The sequence below is a fragment of the Pyrgilauda ruficollis genome, unplaced genomic scaffold, assembly GCF_017590135.1.
Source record: "Pyrgilauda ruficollis isolate IOZ18807 unplaced genomic scaffold, ASM1759013v1 scaffold3, whole genome shotgun sequence".
In the NCBI taxonomy this organism is placed as follows: domain Eukaryota; kingdom Metazoa; phylum Chordata; class Aves; order Passeriformes; family Passeridae; genus Pyrgilauda; species Pyrgilauda ruficollis.
Window position 1 is genome coordinate 22,351,421 of NW_024524377.1, and position 23,327 is coordinate 22,374,747.

The following is a 23,327-nucleotide window of genomic DNA, read 5'->3' on the forward strand; positions in this document are numbered from 1 at the left end:
TTTTGCTTTGTTTGCATGGCTTTTTTAAAATTTGTTTTGTTTGATTTCTTTCCCTTGTGGAGGGCTCTTTCATAGGTAGCTATTTTACACTGACAGGACTCTCTGTCAGTCTGTCTTGGTTACTCTTTATGTTACACTGACATTGCTGCAGAAAAGTGTGTGTGTGTGTGTTAGAGATATTCATTGTTTGCTCTTCAATCTTAACTCTACAAGGAAACATTGTCTTATTTAGGTGCATCTGTGGTAATATAAAGGCAACAAACAAAAGGGAGGAGATACAGAAGACAGAAAAGGATAAAGAAAAATGTTTTCAACTTCTGCAAAATGTTATAAATTATGGAGTGGATTCAGAAATCATTTGTAATCTCAAATACTTCAGGGAAAAATTTTAAAACTGTTTTGAAAATTATTTGTGGTGTAGAATGTGGGACTGCACATGTGTTAGTGAACAAGGCTAAACAGTTCTGGAAAAGAATATGTTAGCTATGGGCTGGCAACTTGTTTTTGAAAATTAAGCAGCTTGACTTCTGCAGTAAGACTACCTCAAATGCATATTTTGACAGCATTTCCCTGTGGGGTTTGCAGTGGTCTAGTATCTGTCCTAGTTCGTGGGACAGTGTTTATCCCTGAGGGACTGCTGGTCACAAACACAGTCTTTGTGCTTTACTAGGAACAATGAGGAAGCTTAAATATAATTTTCTGTCTGTTAATAGGTATCTAATATGCAAGTCATAGTTTCTGCATTGTCTTTCCGAACACCATCTGTCTCTAATCTGCTGTTATCTGCCATATTGACCTATGAGTGAAGCAAAAAGGAAATTATTTTGTGATTATGATTGCTGTTAGGGTTCTTATTTAATTTTATGAGCCATAAAGAGTGTTGTGTACTAGTATCTGTGGTATCAAGACTAGAACACATTCTAGTAAGTTTGTAAAGCTGGTATGGATGACTCTGGAGAATAAGTTGAGATTGTTTATGATGGAAGAAGCTAAAATGCTTTGATTGACACTGGTGCCAAGAAGAGGAAATGCCTAAACTAATGAATAGAGCAAAAATGTCCAATCAGCACAATATGGCTGAAAATTTCAAAGTACACAGGTGGTTGTTTTTTCTTTCAGTTCTAAAAAATATGTATTCCCTCCATTCTCCCAGTTGAAATGCATTAAATAGAAACTTTTTATTTGAGGCAGTATTACAGAGTTGTTGATAGATGACCTTGAGTGCAATATTGCCTAAACTTCTCTTCCTTTTTACAGAAAGATCCAGATTACCTGAAGCTATGGTTGGATAGTTTTGTGTCTAGCTATGAACAGTTTCTGGATGTGGACTTTGAGAAGCTGCCAACGAGGTATGTAGAATTACAGACCTGTTTATCTTTCCCTGATATCTGAAACAGACCTGGCTGAGCGCCCAGTCCTGTTCAATGGCAGTACTGCCTTTAAACTGAAGTAAGTTTTTTAGTTGTCAAGTGGCACTCCCATTCATTTGAAGGTCAAGTTGGGTTGGGAATGATGAAACTAGGCAAATACTGGTATTTGCATCATATTAGGAAATTGGCATGGGTACTTCTTGTTCTTGGTCATAGAAATATAATTGTTATTCCTTGTGTTTCTTTTAATTCTTTTGAATAAGTATTCATTAAATGTTGCATATATGAAGTAGTGTTTACTATCTGCATCAGCAGTGACAGAAGAGAAGCAAGGTATAGGTAAAGAATTTGTAATTTTATTTCCCTTTTAATCATGAGGGCCTATTGGAGCCTACTTTCAGAGTTTCATATTTAGTATTTTAAATTTGTATGCTGTGTTATTACTGTGTTTTCCTGTCTGACTTCGAAAATGAGGAGTAAAAACTTAGGCATTGGATGTTTTCTCTTCCTTTTGAGGTGCTTGGATGAACTAGGGATTTTAAGAAAAACCAAATGTTAAAGGATTCAGACTTCATGAGAACTGGTGTCAGTATTGTAGCTGATACCACCAGTGGTATTTGAAAGCACAGAATGGTGCTCCTTGCATGATGGCTGCATTCCAAGCCCTGTTGAAATCAATGGAAATTCTTTAATGGGCTTTGGATCAGATCCTGTTTGAAGTGCAAGTGATAGCCTCAACTGTTACAAGGAAATGAAGAATGCTGCAACTGGATCTCAGCAGATAAAACCTGGACTTCCCAGCTCTTTGTATTAAAATTTTCCTCATAATGCCTATATGAGGGCAAAATAAATAGTGCAGTTAACAGTAAGCAAGATCTTCAGGTTAATTCTGTGCTCTTTCTAAAAATTTATTTCTTTCTAGTGTCAAAAATGCATCTTACTATGTTTAGTTAAGGGGAAAACCTGTGTCAAAGGACAAACTTATCTTTAACATACTATTTAGTATTGAAATACAAACAGTGGAAGATAAGAATCTCTTGGTACTTTGATTTTAAGTTTTTAAAATGTATTTGTACTCTAAGTGCTTTTTAGTGTATGTGTTCATGGTTTTCATGTTGGGTTTTTTTCAGCAACATAAGGCTTAGTTATGCAGAACAGTAGCAGCATCTTCATTGTGATAAATGGTGACTTTAGTGAGTGTAAAAATCATGTGTGCTTTTCTGAGCTTAATGACAGGATTAGTGATTTAGTCTGGAGGAATAGAACCATGTGGATTTAGACTCATTTGTGTAACAGATGTAAAGAAAAAGTATCAAAACAACATAGGGATGAAGGCAGATCATTCCTGTGCTTTTATGTCTACAGTAAGAAAACCCATGGCGATCAGATACTAGAATTAACAAAGAATTGCAGTTTCTGCCCATACATGTGTTTATGATATAATCAGACATGTGAAAAATGGCATCTTTTTAGGCTTTGTCAGTTTGTATTGCAGGCCTTTATTCTGTGAAAACAGTATTACTGGGCCCATGAAAAAGGAAAGTAGGTCAGTGTGGAACCAAATGCTGATTTCCAGTGACTCCAGGGGCCACAGGACCCTATGGACTCTTTTTTTTTCTTTAACTGGATTCCTTATTAGACAACTAATTCTGTCTGTTGGTCTTAAAATGTGTGATGCTAGCTAAAATGAGAAACTGACTCTACCAATATTTTTTTTCTTTTTTTTCCTTCTATAAATCTTGGTGTGTTTTACAGCTGTATGCCTGAAAGACCTTGTGTGGTGAAGGGCTAATGCCAGGAAATAATGAGAAACTGTTTAAGGAGAAGGCTTGTACAGATTGCTGGACACAACTAAATTTTTGGAGGACAGGCATGAAATTGTGTCAATCTAAAACATATGTGGAGGTTTTTAGCATCCAAGAAAATACCAGTTAAGAAATGTAAAGATTCTATTACAGGTTTGGTTTTGGGTTTTTTTCCTTCCTGAAAGAAGGACCCTTAATTGGCACTGTGTCACTTACTGATTTAACTCACATGGGTTGTTTTTGTTTTGGTTTTGTTTTTCTATAAATTAGAATATCTAATTTCCTGAAGTCTGCTTTGGAAATGTGAAAGATGCTAAGCAGTACAGAATTAGGAAACCTCTAAATATAGTGTGTGAGCGTACCCACTATGATTTGACTGTATAAGTAGAGCTTATACAGTTATGCAGCTTATAGGCTTATACAGCTTCAGTTCTACCCCTTTGTGCCTCTACTCTGTATGAAATGGCTCATTGATGATGCTGTTAATGATTTTGCTGCAAAGGTGAATATAGCTATGCTAATGGTTTGATCATTGAGCACAAAAGACCAGCACACCTGTCTTTTATTTCCTTCAAAACATGTATCCATGTCATATGTATTTACCATAAAAAGGATAAAACCTTTACCAGCTGATGTGAGGATTTTTTATCCTCATTGGAGAGGAATTGTCATTTGATTCAATACTTTTAAAAAATAACAAAGACCTCCAGAGTGTTTGTCTTACTTTTTTTCTGCTTTTGGTTTGCATGATGTTAAGCAAAGGACCTTAAAGGAAGCTCATGAAAAGTACCATAGAAACCATATTTTATTAACTTGCTGACTTCAAACCCACATAAAAATAATGCAGAAATCATGATAGGAATGCTGATTACATGGTTTATATGATTGCATGGTGATTGTTGAAAAGTACAGCCTGGTTTGCTGCAGCAGTTTTTACCGCTGGTGGAGGAGAGTTCCCAGTGTGTTTGAGCTGGAGTAGGTGCCTCTGATGTGGAGGTGGTTCAGTTCCCTTCCAGACACCTGGCAGAGTGTGTATGGCTGCATAACCATGTTAACATCATGAAGGAAATTATAAACCAAAGGATCACAAATGAGTCAAGTTCTTTCTCATATTTTTGAGGTAGATTACCAGCAGTCAAGTAACAATGTCAGATAGGGTATGTTTTTTTTTTAAATTTATTAATTTTTTTGTTTCCTTTTGGAGTACTTACTTTAAACAATGAGTCTGGTTGGGAAAAATTGGTGTTACATGTCAACAAATTTAAATCCTTGTTTAAATCTAAGGTTTTTTGGTGGTATAGTAGTAATTTGGTCTGGGGTGAAAACAAGCTTGATTGTTTATAAATATTTACATTTATTTATATACTCTGTAGTGTATTAATTTTGTGTAATGCCAATTAGGATTTCTCATGCCGATCTCACACATCTCTCCCAAATTCTCATGGGTTGTGCAATACAGGCAGCTACTGCAAAGAAAACATTCTTTGGGATGTGAGGCATGAAGGGTATGCTGTTTGCTCTTGTAAAGCATTTCATGATCTTACTGAAAAAGACTTGATGGCCATTTTAGGGAATTAACTTCTGGAGATATTATTTTAGCTGTCAGAAATTACAGTTTTCCTAATACTGTGAGGGAATTATCAGAGTCTGAAATACAGAATCTGAATTATCAGCTTATGAGAAACCATGCTTGTAGTTCTAGAGAGTGTGGATCTGCCAGCATCTTGAGGGGTGAAGTTGCTATCACAGAAATTAAAATTTATTTCTTAGCATTTGAGTTGGAAAAAAAGCAGTTGCTCTCAGTTTTGTGGTTAGTGTTGCTATCAGTTTAGAGCCTCAGCTATAAAATTTGTGTTACAATGCTCTGGATCCCTTGAGATCTGAATTCCACGATCCAAAAAGCAAATTGCACAACTGTGTGACGGGGCAAGGGAATGAATAGGTAGTTGTCTGTATAAGTGTAGGTAACATTTGTTTTCCAGGATATGGAAGCTTTCTGTCACTTACACCAGTCTAGGTGTTTTACTAAACTGGGCCTCTGGTTTTCCCTCCTATAAAGGCTTCCTTTTCAACATTAGAAGCTAAACAATGGATTGTTCCCCATTTTCCTCAAATAGAGATCATGTTGTATAGGGTCAGCCTCTGCATTTCTCACATCTTTTTTGTGGTTTTTCTCACATAGATGCAATGTATGCAGCAGTCATATTAGTGAGTGTTTGAGCTTGCTGAATTTTTTTGTTGTAACTTTCCTCTGGCTTTGTGTGTGTTGGAGGCTTTTGTAAGCTCTAAAGATCTTGCTTGCGTCTTCCTTTTCCTATGTAGAGTTCATAGAGAATGTGTCAGGCTAAATAGCTGCTGCCAAAGGCTAACTGTTTTTAGCATGTGCAACAGTGGATAAACAGTTTTCATCCCAAAAAATGTTGTTACAGTTCTGTAGATTTCTATACTGCTATTGAAATGGATTTCCTTACAGTTGCTCCTAGGTCATTTTCTTATTTGGTTTTGGATTACTGGAAAAAAAAAATTAAACCACAAATAAACGCATTCTTTTCTTCACGTCTTGGTTCTCACTGGTGTGATTCTAAAATGTTTTAGGTTGCAGAAAACAATAGGCAAAGGATAATTTTGTGTGGCTTTTTGAAATTTATGTAAGAATAGCATGAGGTTCATTGTGGATGAATACCAACTGGGCTTCAATAACTCTGCAATAATTGGCATCTCATTTATTTGGACTCTTTTAATCTTCAGTAGAAAGTTGAAAATGTTCTTCCAAACATGTTTTGTTCTCGTGTTTCATTCCACTGTGGCTGTCCCTGGGGATTTCCCAGGCCACCTTTTTTTACCTGATGAAGATCATGCAGTTTCTTTGTGGCAATTAAGGCAGCTCATTGCATGGAGGAGGATTTAGGATGCCCCTTAATGAATTTTAACACTTTTTTTTTTTTTTTTAAGTGTAGTTTATTTCTGGGGAAAAGAAAGCTTGAACTGGTGTATTGCCACCAGACATTTCCTTGTGGCTCATTAGAAAGTGATGTGTCAGTTGGGTGACCTTTCCCACAGAACTTCACTGGAACACTACGCGAGTACACGGGAATCGATTGGCAGCTTGACATTTGTATGATTAGCAATTTTGTGTCTGGCTTTTTTCATCAGGGTGGATGACATTCCGCCAGGAATATCGCTGCTTCCTGATAACATTCTTCAGGTCCTCAGGCTCCAGTTGCTACAGTGTGTCCAGAAAATGTCAGATGGCCTGGAAGAGCAGCAGCAGACTCTGTCACTTTTACTTGTGAAATTCTTTATCATCCTTTGCAGGTATTTGTTCTAATTGGTACCTCAGCAAGGCTTTTGTTTTGTTTAAAAAAAACCTGATGCAGCTTATAAATATAGATTTAATGACACATACTATGTGATTTGATACCTTCCAGTAGATGCAGAGAAATGGAAGGGATTTAAACACTCAGTTCTTTGTAGCTGTAGAAGATAAATCTATGGGAATTCAAGATATGATGTACCTCGTATAAGAAATACTTTTAAAATAAAAGGTGCACTCTAACAACTATTAGCTATGAAATAAATTGTGAGAATTGTACAGGAAGAACTGTTTCACATTCTTAACATGCTTATAATTCCATAAACAGCTTGTGAAACTTATTATTACACTACTCATGCAGCTGATTTCCTTCTGAAACTTCTGCCTGATAGTGTAATTCTGTTGACACAAATGAATAAATTGTTTTTAGGGATCTGTTCCTCACTATTTCTTCAGTTTGCTGTTGCAAAACGCTGTTAGAGGATGGGGATAAAATATAATAGAGAATCTCCTTTACTGAGGAGTATTTGAAGCAGCATTTTGGAATAATTTGTCTCACCTTACCTCTGAAACAATACGAAGAGTTGTATGGCAATGTTTGAATACCCTGGAGTATTGAATATAAGCTGAGTGGATGGTGGTAATGTGTTTCTGAATTACAAACTGGTGTCACCTTTACTTGCTGAAAAGTTCTCCTATATCATGACTTTGATATCTGATCTTTGTAACTTAAAAACTGAGAAATTCTTAGTTGCTGTTGCTTTATTTTCTAAAATAATTAGGTGTTTGTTTTGCTCCAGAGAATTTAAAGTGAGTGAATGTTTCTAGGTTATATGTTTCCTAAAGTCTTAGCAAGTGTGTGCACTAGAAAGTGGAAGTTATTGCCTTTGTTATCAGATGCCATTTCTGAGCTTTCTATTTAGGGTGTCCTGGGAATCTGCTTAACCTCTGAAACCCCATATTCCAGATGGAATTGGTCTGTAGCAGGGTGACTTAAATCTTTCTTCCTGTTAGATGAAAACTTGTGAGCTCTGTAATGGTGACAGAAATAAACATTTAAGTATGTGTGGTCTTTTGGAGAGTATTTTTGAAATGCTGGTATCCTTTTGAATGAATATAGAAAGAATGCTAAAACAAACATTGTTTGAACTAGCTTCAAATGGTACACTGTGTACAATCTGTGGTTTTTGTGTTGTCTTTGCAGGAATTTGGCTAATGTGGAAGAGATTGGGATGTGTTCATACATTAACCATGTTATCACCATGACTACGTTGTACATTCAACAGGTACGTGGTTAATAATTCTTGTCTGTATTTCTGTCATCTGATACCTCCTGCTCCTTTTTATGTAATCTGAGCTCTTTCAGTGATACTATTATGTGGGGAACAGTTTGTAGGCTCAGAACTGTTCTGGGGGAGACCAAGATTAATTTTCAACTACTGGAAATTTTCTGACCATAGCTTTCTTTTTCTCCTCAGTTAAAAAGCAAAACAAAAGAAAAGGAAGTGGAGGATCAGACCCCCATAGAAGAATTTGTGAGACATGCATTGGCTTTCTGTGAAAGCCTGTATGATCCATATCGAAACTGGAGGCAGCGAATTGCAGGGTATGTGTGGACTAGCACAGGATTGTAACTGTGGTTTATGAGAGCTTTAACTATCAATCAGTAGAATCACACCACAGAAATGTAATATGCTTTCTCAAACTGGATGTGATTTAAATAACTTTCAAAAATCGTAATATTTTTACTGTTAATACTAAAGTTAAAACAAAATTAAATTTGAGGATGTATCAAGAGGTGATTGGTTGTAACTGATCACCATGAAGGTGCTTACATTATGTTGTCCTTCCAAAAACTGACCATTTTTCTAAGCTAGTGGAACAAAGAAGCCAAAAGGAATTCAAGACCTGCTTGAGTAAGGGCAAAAGAAGTTATTGAAGTTCACAGTGTAGATAACTTACATCTTTGAAAATAAGTTTGTAAGTGTAGCAGTAGAATTACATCCCTTTAATTTGACTGTGTGTTCTCACCAGCCTAATGAACTCATAATAATGTTTTCTGCCCATTTAAAATGGCTTGGACAAGAAATTTGGTATTCTAGCTGGTGGCTTAGTTGCAATAAGCATTCACTAAATAAGAGATTGCTGGTTTTTTTTTTTGGTTTTTTTTTTTAACTAAACCTTCTAGCTGGTGGCTTAGTTGCAATAAGCATTCACTAAATAAGAGATTGCTGTTTTTTTTTTTTTTAACTAAACTATTTTGTAAAATATTAAGTATTGTTAAGTGCAGACTGAATATGGGATTAGCTGTGATTCATGTCTTCAGGATGAAATACTACTTCACTATTCTTTTTCATCCTGTAGGCAAAAGACAACTCCTGATTTATGGCAGCATTTTCTACTATGTCATATTATAAATTCACATTATAAGCAATAAATTAATACTTAAATAATAAACAAAGGTATCATGTCTAATTTCTTTGGTGTATGTTTTTTAATGTCATTGCAGACGTTTCCTTAGTACAGTTGAAAGGAGCAGACAGAAGTACAAACCAGCTTCCCTCACTGTTGAGTTTGTCCCTTTTTTTTACCGTAAGTATTACTTAACAGCCTGTTAAAAAAATAGTTTTCTGTAGATGAATGAACTTAGTGAGCCCAAGTAACTTTCTCCTAAGCATGCCTGATAATGTTAAAGTTCTTTTTCTTGCTTTCTGAGACTGAATGTAGTGGGTTACTTTTTCTACTTCTTCTTTGCTCTGAGCATCACTATTTTGTCATTCCTGCTCATCTTTGAGAGCTTTTTTCTTTATTTCTAGACTTTATTTCAGTGCCTAATATGGTTTAGTAGGGTTGGTTCTGTGAATTTTCTTTTTGTTGTGGTACACAGTGATTGCACATGTGATCCCTGTAGTAACTGCACTGATAACTCTCATGAAAAAATAATCTTACGAGAGTGTTCATGAACTTCTGTCTCTTTAATATGATTTAACAGCTAGAAAAATTGAAACTGTGCCATTCAACTAGCAAATGCTCCTTGGTCTCAAGTTTAGGAAACAATTTTCTCTCTGGTTAAGTCGTTAAATATCACGATGGCTGCTTTGGAATTCATGTGTTCTTATGATTACAGATTGTTTGTGTGGAAGAGAAGAACTTGCATGTCCATATTCTGTACTTAAATCTCAAGAATGTGGGATGCCCAGGTGGTTTGCCAGTTTAGCATACCAAAGTGCTAGTGCCTACAGAATTGAAGCAGCAGGAAGAAGCTGGAGGGAAGTGCAGCTTCCTTTTTTGCAGCTATCCATTAATTTAGTTTTAATTGAAAAAAAAATTAAAATATTATATTCATGGAGTGGTAGCATTTATGAATTTGGTTTTTCTAGGTTTGAGTCACAGCTCCTGTTCTTTGAGATTCCATTCTGTGTACAAAAAATAGGATAGTTGCCAAAAAGACCAAATTGTTGCTGCCAGTAAAATGGCCTTATCTACATTCCAGAGCCCTGGAAACACACTCTAAAGGCTGCTACTGAGGAATATCATCTGTAGGTTCTCTGCTCTGCATTCAGTGCATTGCCCTGTGGTTCCTCCTTTCTGATAAATACAATAATGTGACTGAGCTAAAAGTGTGATCATTAACCAGCGGATACTCATCTGCTTGTTGGCCACTTGGCAGAAAGGACAGAGTCAGAAATTGCTGAGCATGTGCCTTAAGCATCCTGCCAGGCCAGGACTAGTTTGAGGGGGGGTGGTTTTAGTCTACCCAGCCTAATGATTTATTCACAATCTGCTAGGTACTGCTCTTTTCAATTTGTTTGAAGTTCTACAAAGATCCAGAGGCTGTAAGTCAAGGAGTGGTGGTACTAGCTCACTAACAGTGTGATCATCTAAGTAAGCTTTGTTCTGTTTGGAGAACAGATTGGAAAAATAGCTCTGCAATCTTTTAAAACAGGCTTAGACATTCAGTATATAATCAGAAATCTTACTTGTCAGTAAGTGGCATTTCCAAAAATAATCCTTTGTAGTTTCTTGCTGCTGTGTTAGGTCTAGTGTTATTACTGTAACAACAATATCCAGGTTATATCTATTGCTAAGAAGAGATGCTGAGGCTGTCTGGGACTAATTTCAATTAGATACGGCAAGAGAAGAGATGCAGGATAGTTGTCATTAAAGAAAGTACTGCTAGAAATGTTACAGACCTGCACAGGATTCTTTAGCAATCTGCCTTAAAATCATCGAGCTCAGGGATTTTTTTTTCTTTTTGAGCTACCTGCACTACATATGGCATCAGACTTTTCATGCCAAAATGTCTCAGAACTTTGTTGTGCTTGATAACTTGTTGTGCGTTAGAATGTTCTTCTCTTTCTCAGTAGTGTGGACAAAATGGGCTCATTTTTACATTATGAATCAAGACCAAAAGTTGTGTGTCTATAGTTCTGTCAGCTGGCATGGGAAGTTTGTGCAAGCTGAAGGTGTGGCCCTGTGAATTCCTGATAAATGTGGTAATGTTGTGTTGCTTTGATAATGCTGGAATTGGTGTGTTTCTGTCCAGGTTATGTAAAACAAAGTGGAGATGATACACTTGAATTTTTTTTTAATTTCTATGATAACAGGGAATAGAGGAGGGATTTTTATTATTTGTTGGTGGGTTTTTTTTGAGAAAAATCTTCTTTTTATTTAATCAGAATGCTTTCAAGAAAGTGAACATCTCAAGGAAAGCCTAAAATGTTGCCTGCTGCATCTCTTTGGAGCTATTGTGGCTGGTGGTCAGGTAAGGATACTCTGAATTTTTCAGCTGCTGAAACCTCCAAATGCTTGTTCCTTGTTTAAGACTTTTAAATACTCCATAATGAGTGAATGTAAATGAAAAGAATTTATTATCCATGATTCATTGCTTTTGTCTTAGGAACTTTGGGATCATTCTGGGCAATAATACCTAAATGCTAAAAGCTGGGTCCCAATTTCAAGTAACCACAGAAGTTTGTTGTTTAGAACAACTACATGTTCATATGAACTTACTGTAATATTTTAAAGAAAAAATGTGCATAACTAGATCAGGAATTTCCACCTGCAAAGATGGAAGTTTTGTGTTCATGTGCCTGAAATTAACCTAGCTTACTTTCCAGTGCTGCAATAAGCTGTTTTCAGTAGGGGGCATGGGGCATTACAGCTTGGAAGCTGTTTAAAGTCTTTGGAAGAATGTGAGGAAATGAGAGTATTCATCAGCAGCGAAGCTAACATCCACTTTCTCGCTTGACTTCTGTAAAATCCTACGTAGTCTGGTCACAAGCAGCTGCTACTTCTGATGATCTCAAAGAGAGTGTTTACAAAGGTTGCCAGGGAGCTGCAAAGCCAGGCTCTGCTCCATCATGGAAGGCAAGTGGAGTCTGAGCAGGATGGCCAGCAGCAGTTTTCCCTGACTGTCAGAGGGCGTGATCTCACTACACCCAGAGATGGGAGCAGCTGTGGTGGCTGCAACCAGGAGGGACCAGCCCAGCCCACTAGACAAGTCTGTAGTGATAAAGGCTAAAGTGAAGCCAGGAAGTCTGGTGAGCACATCAGAGTAAGGGTTTGCTCTACTGGTGGTAACTAGAGTCAGTCAGGAGGCCAGTGGTTGCCAGCCCCCTCCATAGCCATGAGGCAGGGCTGAGGTCAAGCTGCAGTCAAGTTGGTGGGTCAGGTTCAAGACATGACATGGCCAGGCATGGCCATGGCTGCAGTGTAGATCAAACAAGTAAAGGGTTGACAGCCAAAACTTGAATGCAGCTCCCTACAGAGGGCAAGGAATCCCTGACAGGGCTTCTCAAAGCTTACCACAAGCCTGGGCTCCTGTCCTTGAGCCTATGCAGTCAGCCCCCCAGGAAGAAAGGTGAGGAAAGTGCATTCAGGGCCCAGGCAAACATTTGCTAATTACTATGTTCTTACCACATGTTCTGAAGTATCATGAATTTCATAATCTAAAATGAAAAGTCAGGTGAAGGTTTGCTTCAAATTAGTGGTTTATCAAGGCTGCCTTATAAGAATTTTATAACACAGTTAAATTGTATTTCCTTTTCTATAGAAGCATTCCCTTTGAAATAGAGAGCTTATTTAAGTGATCAAGATGGGATGCATTTCATGTGTAGCCATCAGCATGATCCAAATAGAATGTTTCTTAGTTATTTGACAACTACACAGCATTAGTAGATAGAATAATGCGTATTGCATTATTCAGATAACTCAAGTAGGCACAACTGGTTTGAAGATGTTTAAATTCTTCTAAATTTATTTTTCTTAATAATTTTTTGCCTTAATGGGTTTCAGAGGAATGCTCTTCAAGCAGTATCTCCTGCCACCATGGAAGTCTTGATGCGCGTTTTAGCAGACTGTGACAACTGGGATGACAGAAACCCTGAGGAAGTAAGCAGGAAGGCAGAGCTGACTCTGAAGTGCCTGACAGAAGTTGTCCATATCCTCCTCACCAGCAGTTCTGACCAGCGCCAGGTCGAGACAAGTACAATATTGGAGAACTATTTCAAGTTGCTTAATTCGGACCATTCAGCCTTACCTAATCCGAGGCGGTGCAGGCAGTGGGAGAGCAGGTTCATAGCACTGCAGATCCAAATGCTGAGTAAGTACACAGTTCCTTTCAATATTTCTTGACAATAACTCTGAAGCAAAAAACATTGGCTTGACTAAGCAACTGAAAATTTTCTAACACTTCTTCTTAGATATTTCTTGTTTAATCATTTACTGTTGTAGTTGAGAGGGTCAATACAAAGCAATGCTCCATTTTCAGGAGGCTTCAAACCCGGTTTTACTATAGCATGCATACTGTTGATACTTACTTATTCTTACAAAGCTTATAAGTTTACACTTTACTCATTGGTCAGGAAAGACAGAGTGCTTATTGGACTAGGGAGTTCCAGGTTTCTCTTATTTGTCCTTCTTTCTGTCTTGGTTTCTGTGTCAACGACCTTGGTAGAAAATTCTTCCAGGGGGAAACATGGATCCTCTTATCAAACTTCTCTCTGGCTCACAGAAGTCACTGTAAAACCTCTTCCACAATTCAGTAATAAAAAAACCAGAAGAAACTATATCAGATTTCTACCATTTAACCTGTGGCAAGGTTCGTAGACTGAAGGTCTCCATTAAAAGAGAAAAACTTTGCTAGGCAAGAAGTGAAACTTATCAGAACCGTAGTAATTGCAGAATAAAACTGTTCTGTAATAAAATAGCTGTGTGGTGCTGTTTTGTGATAGTTTGATTTTCAAATGGCATTGTTGTAAACATTGGCCAGAAGTAATAGTCTGAAAGTGCTGGGTATATTTTTGGGTTAGAATTCAGGGGTTTGAGTTTTTTCCATTTTGATGTTCAGCGTGGGAAATAAAGGTATTTCTTTTCCCATACTTCCAAGAAAACTGAGGAATAGTACTGTCGCCATGGAGAATTCCAGTATAAGGCTGCTGTAGAATGCAGAGTAATGGCTTGTTGAGGAAAGAGGTGTTCATGTGCTGTCAAAAAAAGGCGATGCTGCTTATGTACTCACAATTGTCAATGACTTGAAGCAGAGCCCCAAAGCAATCAAAGATAATCATTAGGTGAAATTTCTCCATAATATTAGTCTGTGGTAGTCTTTAGAGTGTCAAAATATTTAGCTTTAGCCCTAGTGATTTGTTCTTAAAATGCATATCATTCTTGATCAAAAGTGCAGATAATTTCATTTGTATAATTTTTTCCTTATGTGTATTATGGAATGTGCAGGAAAAAATGCTTGATGGATTTGGGATATGTTTTGTCTTTGATGCCAGTTTTGTTTTAATTTTATAGATACCATCACAGCCATGTTAGACTGCACAGATAGGCCTGTTCTGCAAGCAATTTTCCTTAACAGTAACTGCTTTGAGCATCTCATTCGACTGTTGCAGAACTGCAAGGTAAGTTTTCCCTCATCAGCATATTTTTAACAAACCCTGCCTTGTATTATTACTAATGAAGTAGAGGTGTCTCATGTCTGTCTTGTGGTTAAAGCAATGAATACTTTGAGTCCTGAGCAAAATACCCTTACAGACCCTGCTCGGTCTCTAAAATCTGTTAAGATGCTTTGAATCACTGCTGAATCTTTTCCTACCTATTAAAATCTGTCATCTGTCAGACTTTGAGCTAAGCACAGTGATCTCTAACAGTATGTCTGATTTAAAAAATCAATCCCACCTGCCTTTGGCTTTTTGTTGTGGGGTTTGGTTATTTTGTTTTGTTTCTCTTATATTCTATAACTGGACTATTAGGAAGTTGCTTAACAACTGCTGCCAGATGGAGGTCTGAATTCTGATTTCAGAGGAATGTTTTTCCATTAAAAAAAAAAATCTTTCTGGTGTCCCATTTTAAGTCTTTTAAAATACTTGAGTCCTGTGTGTGGCTCAAGCTGTTAAAAATGTTCCTCAATTTTACCTTTTCTATATAGGATCTAGGGTTTTCATCTGAGCTGCAAATGGTCATAATTTACAAACTTCCACTGATTGCACTGATTTTATTTTTCCCTGTGTGAAAGAACACAGATATGATGTAACTCTCTGCACTATTTCTTTTTGTGATATGTTATTGTGATATGTTAGTGACATAGCTGTTTTGAGCTCTTCTGATGTTAGATAATTTAATGCTAACTACACTGTGCAATTTGTTTCTAATCCATTTAGATTTTGGATTAGAATGTATTTCAGTGCAATGATGTATTAAAAATAAATGTGTTTGGATTATATCCTGATTGTAATTATAATTAGTGGCAGAATGCCAGCTGACTTGAAGTGTTTTAAATAGTCTGTAGCTTTATTGTCTCCTTCTGAAAACACATTGTTTGACCTTTCCATTCTTCTCCTGTGTTTGGGAATCTGCCTGTTTTTGTACTAACCTTGTACTTGATAAGGAACTCCCTTTTTAGTTTCTTCTAAAATCATCAGCAGTGTGGTGTTTACCTCTTCATGGAGACTCTTAGCTGTGTTCCTGTGCTCATAAACAAGTGGTGGAATTTAAGAAAGCAGGAATTTTTTTTTTTTTTTCCAGCTTGCTGTTTTTATTTTCATTCTGCCTGTCTGTATGTTACAAGATATGTTCTTTTAAGGTTTTTTCCAGGGATACAGACTCACATATCACTGTGTTGTTTAGAGATCAGTGCTGCCAGTTTGGTACGCAGTGTGCTTTTTTAGCCTTTCGCAGGCAAAATAGGGAGAGACAGGGGCAGGGCAGGTGTTGCAGTATATTTGTGCTTCCAAATATACTGTGTCCCCATTCTTTTTCAAAGCCAAATACCAAACATTGAGTTAGTTTTGGAGTTAGGATTTCTCCTTATTAGCTGGGGGTGGAGATCCTAGTTCTAGATTTTATTCCTTATTTTGTGGAAATTGCTACTGGGTTCCTAAGCAAGCCATGTGTGGAAACCATGTTCTGCATCTCTGCAGAGAGCATGAGAGTCCATACACATACCTGAAACTCAGGAAGCTGTTGGATCCTCTGCAAACTTGAAATGCAAGTAATTTCTGTGGAAAGGAGGAGTAAAGCAAATCCATGCCACTATTTCTGCTGTAGCTGTCCCAAAGAACTTGAGTTGTTCAAGGCTGTATTTCTACTCAAACTTCCTAGTCATTGTAAATATTACAATTTTCTAAAATGTAAATCCTTTTTTTTTTTTCATGTTTGCTGGTTTTAAGGCTCATAGGCAAACTGTCTTTACTGTGCTTTAGGGTTAGAAATCTACACAAAAGCTTTTCAAAACTGCTTGGTTAAGTTTTGATGATCTGAATGTCACTTTTTGTCAATGATGTCTAAAAAGAGGGACTGTAATTTAGAGGTATCAGGAGGTGCTTATTCTGTACTGAGAGTCATTTAACAATCTGGTGTGTCAGTGCTGAATCTTTTCTCATCTGTTTAACTATCTCAGAGGTCAGACTTCGAACAAAGCACAATGACCTCTAACAGTATGTCTGATTTAAAGAAAAAAATGTGGGGTTTGAACAGCTTTGAAATGGAAAAATTAAAACTATATAGACACTGTAAAAAGAAATCTATTTTTCCTTTTCACTTGCCTTATGAGAAATGAAGTAACTCATACCAAAAGCTTTGTGGACTCTTTATTTTTGCATTGTCTCCATTTGCTTTTGTTTAATGTTCTTATTCTTGCTAAAGGTATAGTCCTCTGAGACATATTATAGTTACTCTGCATTGTTAAGTGCTCTTGACTGTGATGTACCTTTCAAAGTGTTCCTAAGCATGTGCTTTCACATCTATGTAAGTCAAAGTAAAATGTTGAGTGTTGTCCTTTGTTTTAATTTATAGAAGTTGATTTCTCAGGTTGTTCCTCTTCAGGGAGACTAAGCTAGCAGATGATGGAGCAAAATGTGTGTGTGTGGAGGGGAAAGAAATGCTTAGTTTTTACCCACTAAAGGAAAGTGTTTATATTTTTTAAAGGAACTTTTAAAACATTTTGACATTTTGATCAGGGTTATTTTTTAATGCCTCAATAGAATTTTAAAACAGAAGGAGGTAAATTTTAGTTCTGATTACATTCCAGCTAAATTTGGCACACAAATTGCCTGCAATTGATTATTAATTTGGGTGAGTTTGAAACTGTCAAATTCAGGTACTGACTAGGAATTTAGCTACTGAACACAGAGCAGTTCCTTGGCTGAAGATGCAGTATAGGTGTATGTTTGATTTAAAGCTATTTGCAGCCTGTCTGCTTCTTTGAATGATGACAGAGATATTTTGCCCTTCTTCCTGTCCCAAAGACTGTGTGCCCCAGGAATTCTGCTACTGAGCCGTTTGAAGATGAAAATATTGTCTAGGTAGCTTCAGCTTTCACCTAGGCTGAAACATAAGTGGAAAATGATGAAACATCTGTATCCATTTCCTTGTTAATGCCCCACTCTTGTCTTTATGTCTTACAAGTAAATTTCTTAGAAGTTCGTTGTGGCGCACATTGTGAATGAAATCACAGTTGCTAAGCCAGAGATGAGTACAAATTCCAGATAAATCTCTCTTTGTCTCAGTGATTACATATTTTCTTTTCTTTTTTTCAAAAACTAGTAATTACTCTTAAGCAAAAATACAATGTAATTGTCAGTATTTTTCTCCCCTTTTTTGTTTTTTTTTTTTGTGTGAAATACAAATCTAAGGCAGCCTCCACAGATTTGGCTGCAGGTAACTGTTTAATTCAATTATTTCCATTATTCTTGTCTCTGTTTCTAACAGCTGTTTTTAAATGCTAACAATAAAGTGGCAGACAAGATTGAGAAAGACCTTACCAACAAATTACTGACAGAAATGAATGAGGACCAGGTACCTACCTAAACTGTATTTTGCTTCAGTTGAAGTCAAGACACAATCACAGGAAAATTGATTCCTGTGCTTCACCTTAACCATCCTCCTTAAGCCTTCTGCAGCAAGACGAACTTTTGATGCTGCGCAGATCAGCATTTCCTGTCTGAAATTTCTGAATAACAGATTGAATTCAGCCTATGTTTTATTCATCTGCTTCAAACTGCAGATATTGGCGGTGGAATGAGCATCAGTTATGCTTCTTTTAAGGAAAAGGTGAAGCACATGAAGGGGATCCAAATTAATTTCCTCAACCTGGTGGTGATTCTTTTTCCCCTCCTTTTTATCTTTTTTGCTCTTTGTCTCAGCACTGTGGTGTTTTGGATTCTGGGGCCTTGTTTGTGAATCTCAATGGTTGTGTTTGGTGTCCTGGTTCTTTGCTTGTCATCAAGAACAGATGTGCACAAAACAATGGACAGGCCGAATCAGGGAGGTAGGAATGGCCTGTTGCTTCACTTTTCCCAAATATTGTGCAAAGTTAAAAATGCCAATTTTGTATAAATTTTATAGTAGAATTATTTGTTCTGATAAAAAATGTAAAAAAAAAAAAAGGCTGAATAGAAGGGATGGTTATTTACAAATTGTGACTTTTAACTAATAGCTTTTGCTTTTTTGGACACAGCACAATGCTCTAACCACATGTAAATGTTTCTTCACGTCTAATAATCTTCTGATTCTTGACATTTCACTTTCAAAATATGTCTGAAGTGCACATCATATTTCAGAGATGATGAAACAGTGTATTTGTTTGAACATTGTTGCTGATTAGGTTTACTGATGGATGCAAAACAGTGCTCCAACATTTTTGTTCTTAAAACCATCATAGCAATATCAATATAAACAAGAATTATAGAAAAAGCCCTCAAAAGATTACTTAAATTGGAGAGAGAGGTTTTGAATCAATGCAATGAGACTATGGGTGAGGCAGCCACCTAACTGTGCTGGTGTGACTTATCTCTTAGATTTTGGGGGTGTGTCTGTGCTGCATTGGTTTGCAGGGCCTTGGGTAGAGAATAAGTCACTTTATATGAACTGCAGCTCCTGATTTTCCAGCAGCCACAATGCAAGAGATTTCCTAATTGTTTTCCTCCCTCCCTCTTGAGGTTGTCCATTAGACGCATGAGGAAAACTTGTTTGTCCATCAGAATATTTGAGGTGCAGTTTGTGTTGCGAATGCTTCTCTCCTCTGGAAGTCTGTGGTTAGTTGTCTGCTGTGATGTAACTCCTTGTAGGCTGTGGGGTTTGAAATTTTGACTGGTGGGGAGATGATTTTTGAAGCATGTTACCAAACTCTTGGTTTCGCTCCTGGCAGGAGGGCCCAGCACAGATTGTGGAGCTGAACTGTCTTTGCGTCTTGTATATGACTTCTGTACTTGCTCCTTTCAGGTGTTCCAGGGACACCTGGACTCCTTGGCAGTGTCAACCATTCAAGCCCTCACAGCAGTAATGCACAAGTCTCCAGCTGCAAAGGTAACAGTGTCTATGCACAGGGCTGCTTGCAGCACCTTGGTCTTGTTTCCACTTGGTGTTGTTGTCACAATACCTTGATGGATCTTGCTAATGGAGATGAGCTCACACATTCATGCCAGATAGGAATAGTTGATTAGCATTTCTTATCCCTTTATATGTGTCTAATGGCTCAACACTAAGTCATCTTTCTACCAAAACTGGAAGATCTGAGTATGCTGGCAGTTGGAACCTTTGTAATGAAAGTACATTGTTACTTGTCTCATGGATATATGAGGTAGACTTAGTGGGTATTTAGAGGAATTTTCAGGCAGCTGTTTGTGCTGTAGTTTTATATGGCTTAAAACCAAACCAAGACAGTATTGCTGTCCAGATGGTGGTCATGCTATTGTCCTGTGCCCTTCCTTGGTAGTTATTATTGTAATTTGGTAAATGGATAGGTTGTAGTTAGTTTGTGATTCTGACTGGAAGCTAAGCCCATGGAAAAATAGTATATTTATTTCTGGATTGCTGAGTTAATGAAATTCAACCCTTGGCTGAATGATTCCCTGGACTTGGCACAGGTAAAGGGATGTGACTGTACAGTGGAGAATAAAGGAGGAGTGGGAATCATTTATTTGTTTGCTACTTGCAGTACAGCCTAAGGGAGAGACAACAGGATCCGTTATGCTCTTCCAGGGCATTACTGAAAGTGTTTATTTCTCCACTGACTCTGGAAAGCCTGGGAAGAGTTGTGTGTTGGAGGTGGGGCCTAGCTGGGATTCACAGAGAGTCAGAGTTTTCAATTGTACTTCTACTGCAACATGTGTATTTTTTCTTTTCATGTTCACCTAAGTAATCACCTCACTTCTGCTGAAAGATTTATTCTTTTTTAAAAAATCATTTCAGCACAAACTATAGCCAGAAGAAGAATATCCGTTCCATGTGATGTGTTGGCTGTTTAATAACTGAATCATAAATGGATACTCTCATTTGAACTTTGATGGTTGATTTTTTTTTCCTTGTAAAATCAGTTAGTTTTCAGGAAAACTGTGGAACACTTCTCTAATTTTTTTCATCTGGTCTATGAAAGTCTTTTACTGAAAGATTAATATTTGAGTACATCTGTGTTTCAATGTAAACATTTCAAGCTATAGTTTGCACTAAAAAGATGAAAAATAAAGCTATTTATTCATTGTGATATTATTAACATTTCGATTATACCAAAGTAGTTGTATTCTTTTATAGGTAATTAATAAAATACTACTTTGAACTTTTATTTATCTGTGTGCTACAGTGAAATGCTTCTCATCTGCAGCATTCTAGAGACAGTAGAATGAACAGGTTATCAAAAATAGATTTCTAACCTGTAGTTATTACATTCTAATTATTCTGTGTCTAATACTGCATTCATTTGTCTAAATTAAAATTAAAAATTGCTTGTCTACCTGCTGCAGTAGACAAGCAGTTTTTGTCTGTTTTACTTGTTAATGAGATGGGAATTTTTATCCTCAGGAAGTCTTCAAGGAGAGGATTGGGTATGCACACATATATGAGGTACTAAAATCACTGGGTCAGCCATCACGGGAATTGCTGGAAGAACTCATGAATATGGTGAGCTGTGCTTGCTTTGAAGCAGAAATGCTTTCGTCTTTCAACAGTACTTCTGGCCCGATCTTACTGTGTTTCCCTGCTGTTTTTCAGGCTGTTGAAGGTGATCACATGGCTGTTGGGATACTGGGCATCAGTAATGTGCAGCCCTTATTGCTGCTCATCCAGTGGCTTCCAGAGCTAGAATCACACGAGCTGCAGATTTTCATCTCCAATTGGTTGAGGCGGATCTGCTGTATTGACAGACAGAGCCGTGCCACGTGTGTCAACGCAAACATGGTCATCCGTATCATCGAGACCCTCAATTCCCACTCGGTGCTCCACTGCACTTGTGCAGAGAACCTGATCGCCCTGCTGGGCTCCTTGGGGAGCCAGTCCATGGGTTCAGAGGAGCTGCTCCAGCTGGTGCGGCTGCTGCGGCCGGAGGAGCCGCGGGGCGCTCACCCGTACGTGGTGCCGGTGATGCGCGCGCTGCTGGCCATGGCGCGGAAGCAGGGCCTGGCCAGCGCCCTGCAGTACTTCAACCTGCACCACAGCATGGCCGGCATCGCCCTGCCCGCCATCCACAGGTGGCCGGGTTCCGCATTCTCCTTCAATGCCTGGCTCTGCCTGGACCAGGACCGGGTGGACCCCAGCACGCCGGGCAAAAGTGGCAAGAGGAAGCAGCTCTACAGGTACAGTTACCCTAACTGCTGCAATGTACGGGTGTAGGCCACCTGTGCCCTGTGCCGTGTGGTGATACCCCATGGCATGTGGTGCTTCTGCTTATCTTTGTCAAAGGCAATACTTAGTGCTTGGTCTGGGAAAGGGAGAGCTTTCATCACTGCAGCCAAGTTCTGTTAGAGAAATTATGTGTAGTTTCTCTGTTGTAATGTCTTGTCATCTACAGTTTCAACATCCATAACTCCAAATTATGGTAAGGTTCATTGCTTAAACAAAACAACATTAAAAAACCAAAACCCAATCCCTCCAAGCCCCCACCCAAAACCAGAAAAGCCTTCACACACTCTGTTGTAATGGTAATGAACTCTGAATTTACATAAGTGCACAAGTAAGAAGGCACCTTCATGGTGCTTAAATAGTGCATATTGACATGACTGCTTCTTGATATAATGTAACTTTTTAGGTACTAACAGAAGCAAACAAAATGTCTTTTTGGTATTTTTTTATTTTATAAGAGAAGTAACAGTCTCATAGTAAATATTGCACCACCACCAAACAACTTGAGTGGATTTTCTTCCTAATGAGTGTATTGTTAGGTGGTCATTTTGATGAAGCAAGTCCTTGATTGTGTGTCTTTTGTAGCTTTTTTACAGGAAGTGGTATGGGGTTTGAAGCCTTTATTACATGCTCAGGGGTATTGGTGGTTGCAGTGTGCACAAAGAGGGAATATGCAACAGTCCTGCTGCCTGACCATTGCTTTTTTGACTCTCTCTGGGTAAGATTTGATACCGATAAACACTTTATTTAGAATTGTATTGTTAGCTCAGAAGTCAAAATCGTGGTTGTTTGATCGTTTAACAAAGTCTGATTTATAATATTGCAGTAATTCATTGCATAAGAGCTGTTTTAATCTCAAATAATGCAAGCAATTTTCATGTAGATCAGTTGTTGATTGAGCTAACTTATGCATGTGTATTAGGCATTTTTGTTGATTAAGCTTGTTATAGCATTAGAGGTTTTTATATTAAATTAAAACTGGCATAGATGGCTGTGGTGCTGTTTCTGCCTTACCCTGTTCTATTCCTATACTTAAGAACTGATGTGCATTACTATGAAAGAGCTGCATCTTTCTCTTCAAAAACCTGTTTATATGTAAACATTACATTTATTACTTTCAAATAGAATCAGCAGGTGTTCTTATAATATTGTTGATGCTTTGGATTTATTTTCTTAAGTGCTTTCCTCGTCAGCTTAGCAGACATAAAGTTGAATAGTTTCATACAGTAATTTCACTGCTCTTAATAATGACTTAATTATTTTTTGTTGCTTATCCAGCACAACATAACTATTGTTCATGTGCCTGGAAAGAGGCCCTTTGGTCAGAGCCTGGTGTATATCTATGTCAATGGACAGCAGAAGGTCTCTGCCCCACTTCGATTCCCTGCTATGAATGAGGTAAGTTCCCTTCTGAGCCATAGCCTGGTAGGATGAGCTCTCATACAGCAGTGAGTGTTCGGACTGTTGCTAATAATGTTCAGCCGTGGATACTGTCCAGAATATAATTTTGGAGTGTAACTAACCATTAAGTAATGCTTGTTTAGTCATCTATTTTTAAAAATAAACCAAAAATGTCTACCAGATGACAGTGATTAAATAGTGGGGTTTTCCTCAAAATAATTGCCTGAGCCATATTGACATAATTTATAATGACATCATAATAAATGGCAGCTCTACCAGTAGGATTGATGTAACAATGAAGAATATTCCCTGTTATTT

At 37.7% G+C, this 23,327-nt stretch overlaps 1 protein-coding gene across 7 annotated transcripts in view; it reads left to right on the top strand.

Annotated features, from left to right (window-relative positions):
- The window catches only part of NBEAL1 (neurobeachin like 1), an 80,496-nt gene that overhangs the window by 14,972 nt on the left and 42,197 nt on the right, over positions 1–23,327 (top strand). For 6 of the 7 annotated variants that reach the window (XR_005955605.1, XR_005955606.1, XR_005955607.1 and 3 more), the window contains exons 3-15: positions 1,258–1,349; positions 6,329–6,490; positions 7,693–7,774; positions 7,967–8,094; positions 8,998–9,080; positions 11,168–11,253; positions 12,786–13,092; positions 14,292–14,398; positions 19,218–19,301; positions 20,793–20,891; positions 20,982–21,562; positions 22,194–22,326; positions 22,887–23,006. Coding sequence is in view for 4 of the 7 variants with exons in the window: in XM_041473355.1 (XP_041329289.1) it covers positions 1,258–1,349; positions 6,329–6,490; positions 7,693–7,774; positions 7,967–8,094; positions 8,998–9,080; positions 11,168–11,253; positions 12,786–13,092; positions 14,292–14,398; positions 19,218–19,301; positions 20,793–20,891; positions 20,982–21,562; positions 22,194–22,326; positions 22,887–23,006 (2,064 nt within the window). In the remaining 3 variants the exon portion in view is untranslated. Of the gene's footprint in view, positions 1–1,257; positions 1,350–6,328; positions 6,491–7,692; positions 7,775–7,966; positions 8,095–8,997; positions 9,081–11,167; positions 11,254–12,785; positions 13,093–14,291; positions 14,399–17,762; positions 17,793–19,217; positions 19,302–20,792; positions 20,892–20,981; positions 21,563–22,193; positions 22,327–22,886; positions 23,007–23,327 lie in introns of those variants that run through there. The other variant, XM_041473357.1, reaches the window with a different exon arrangement.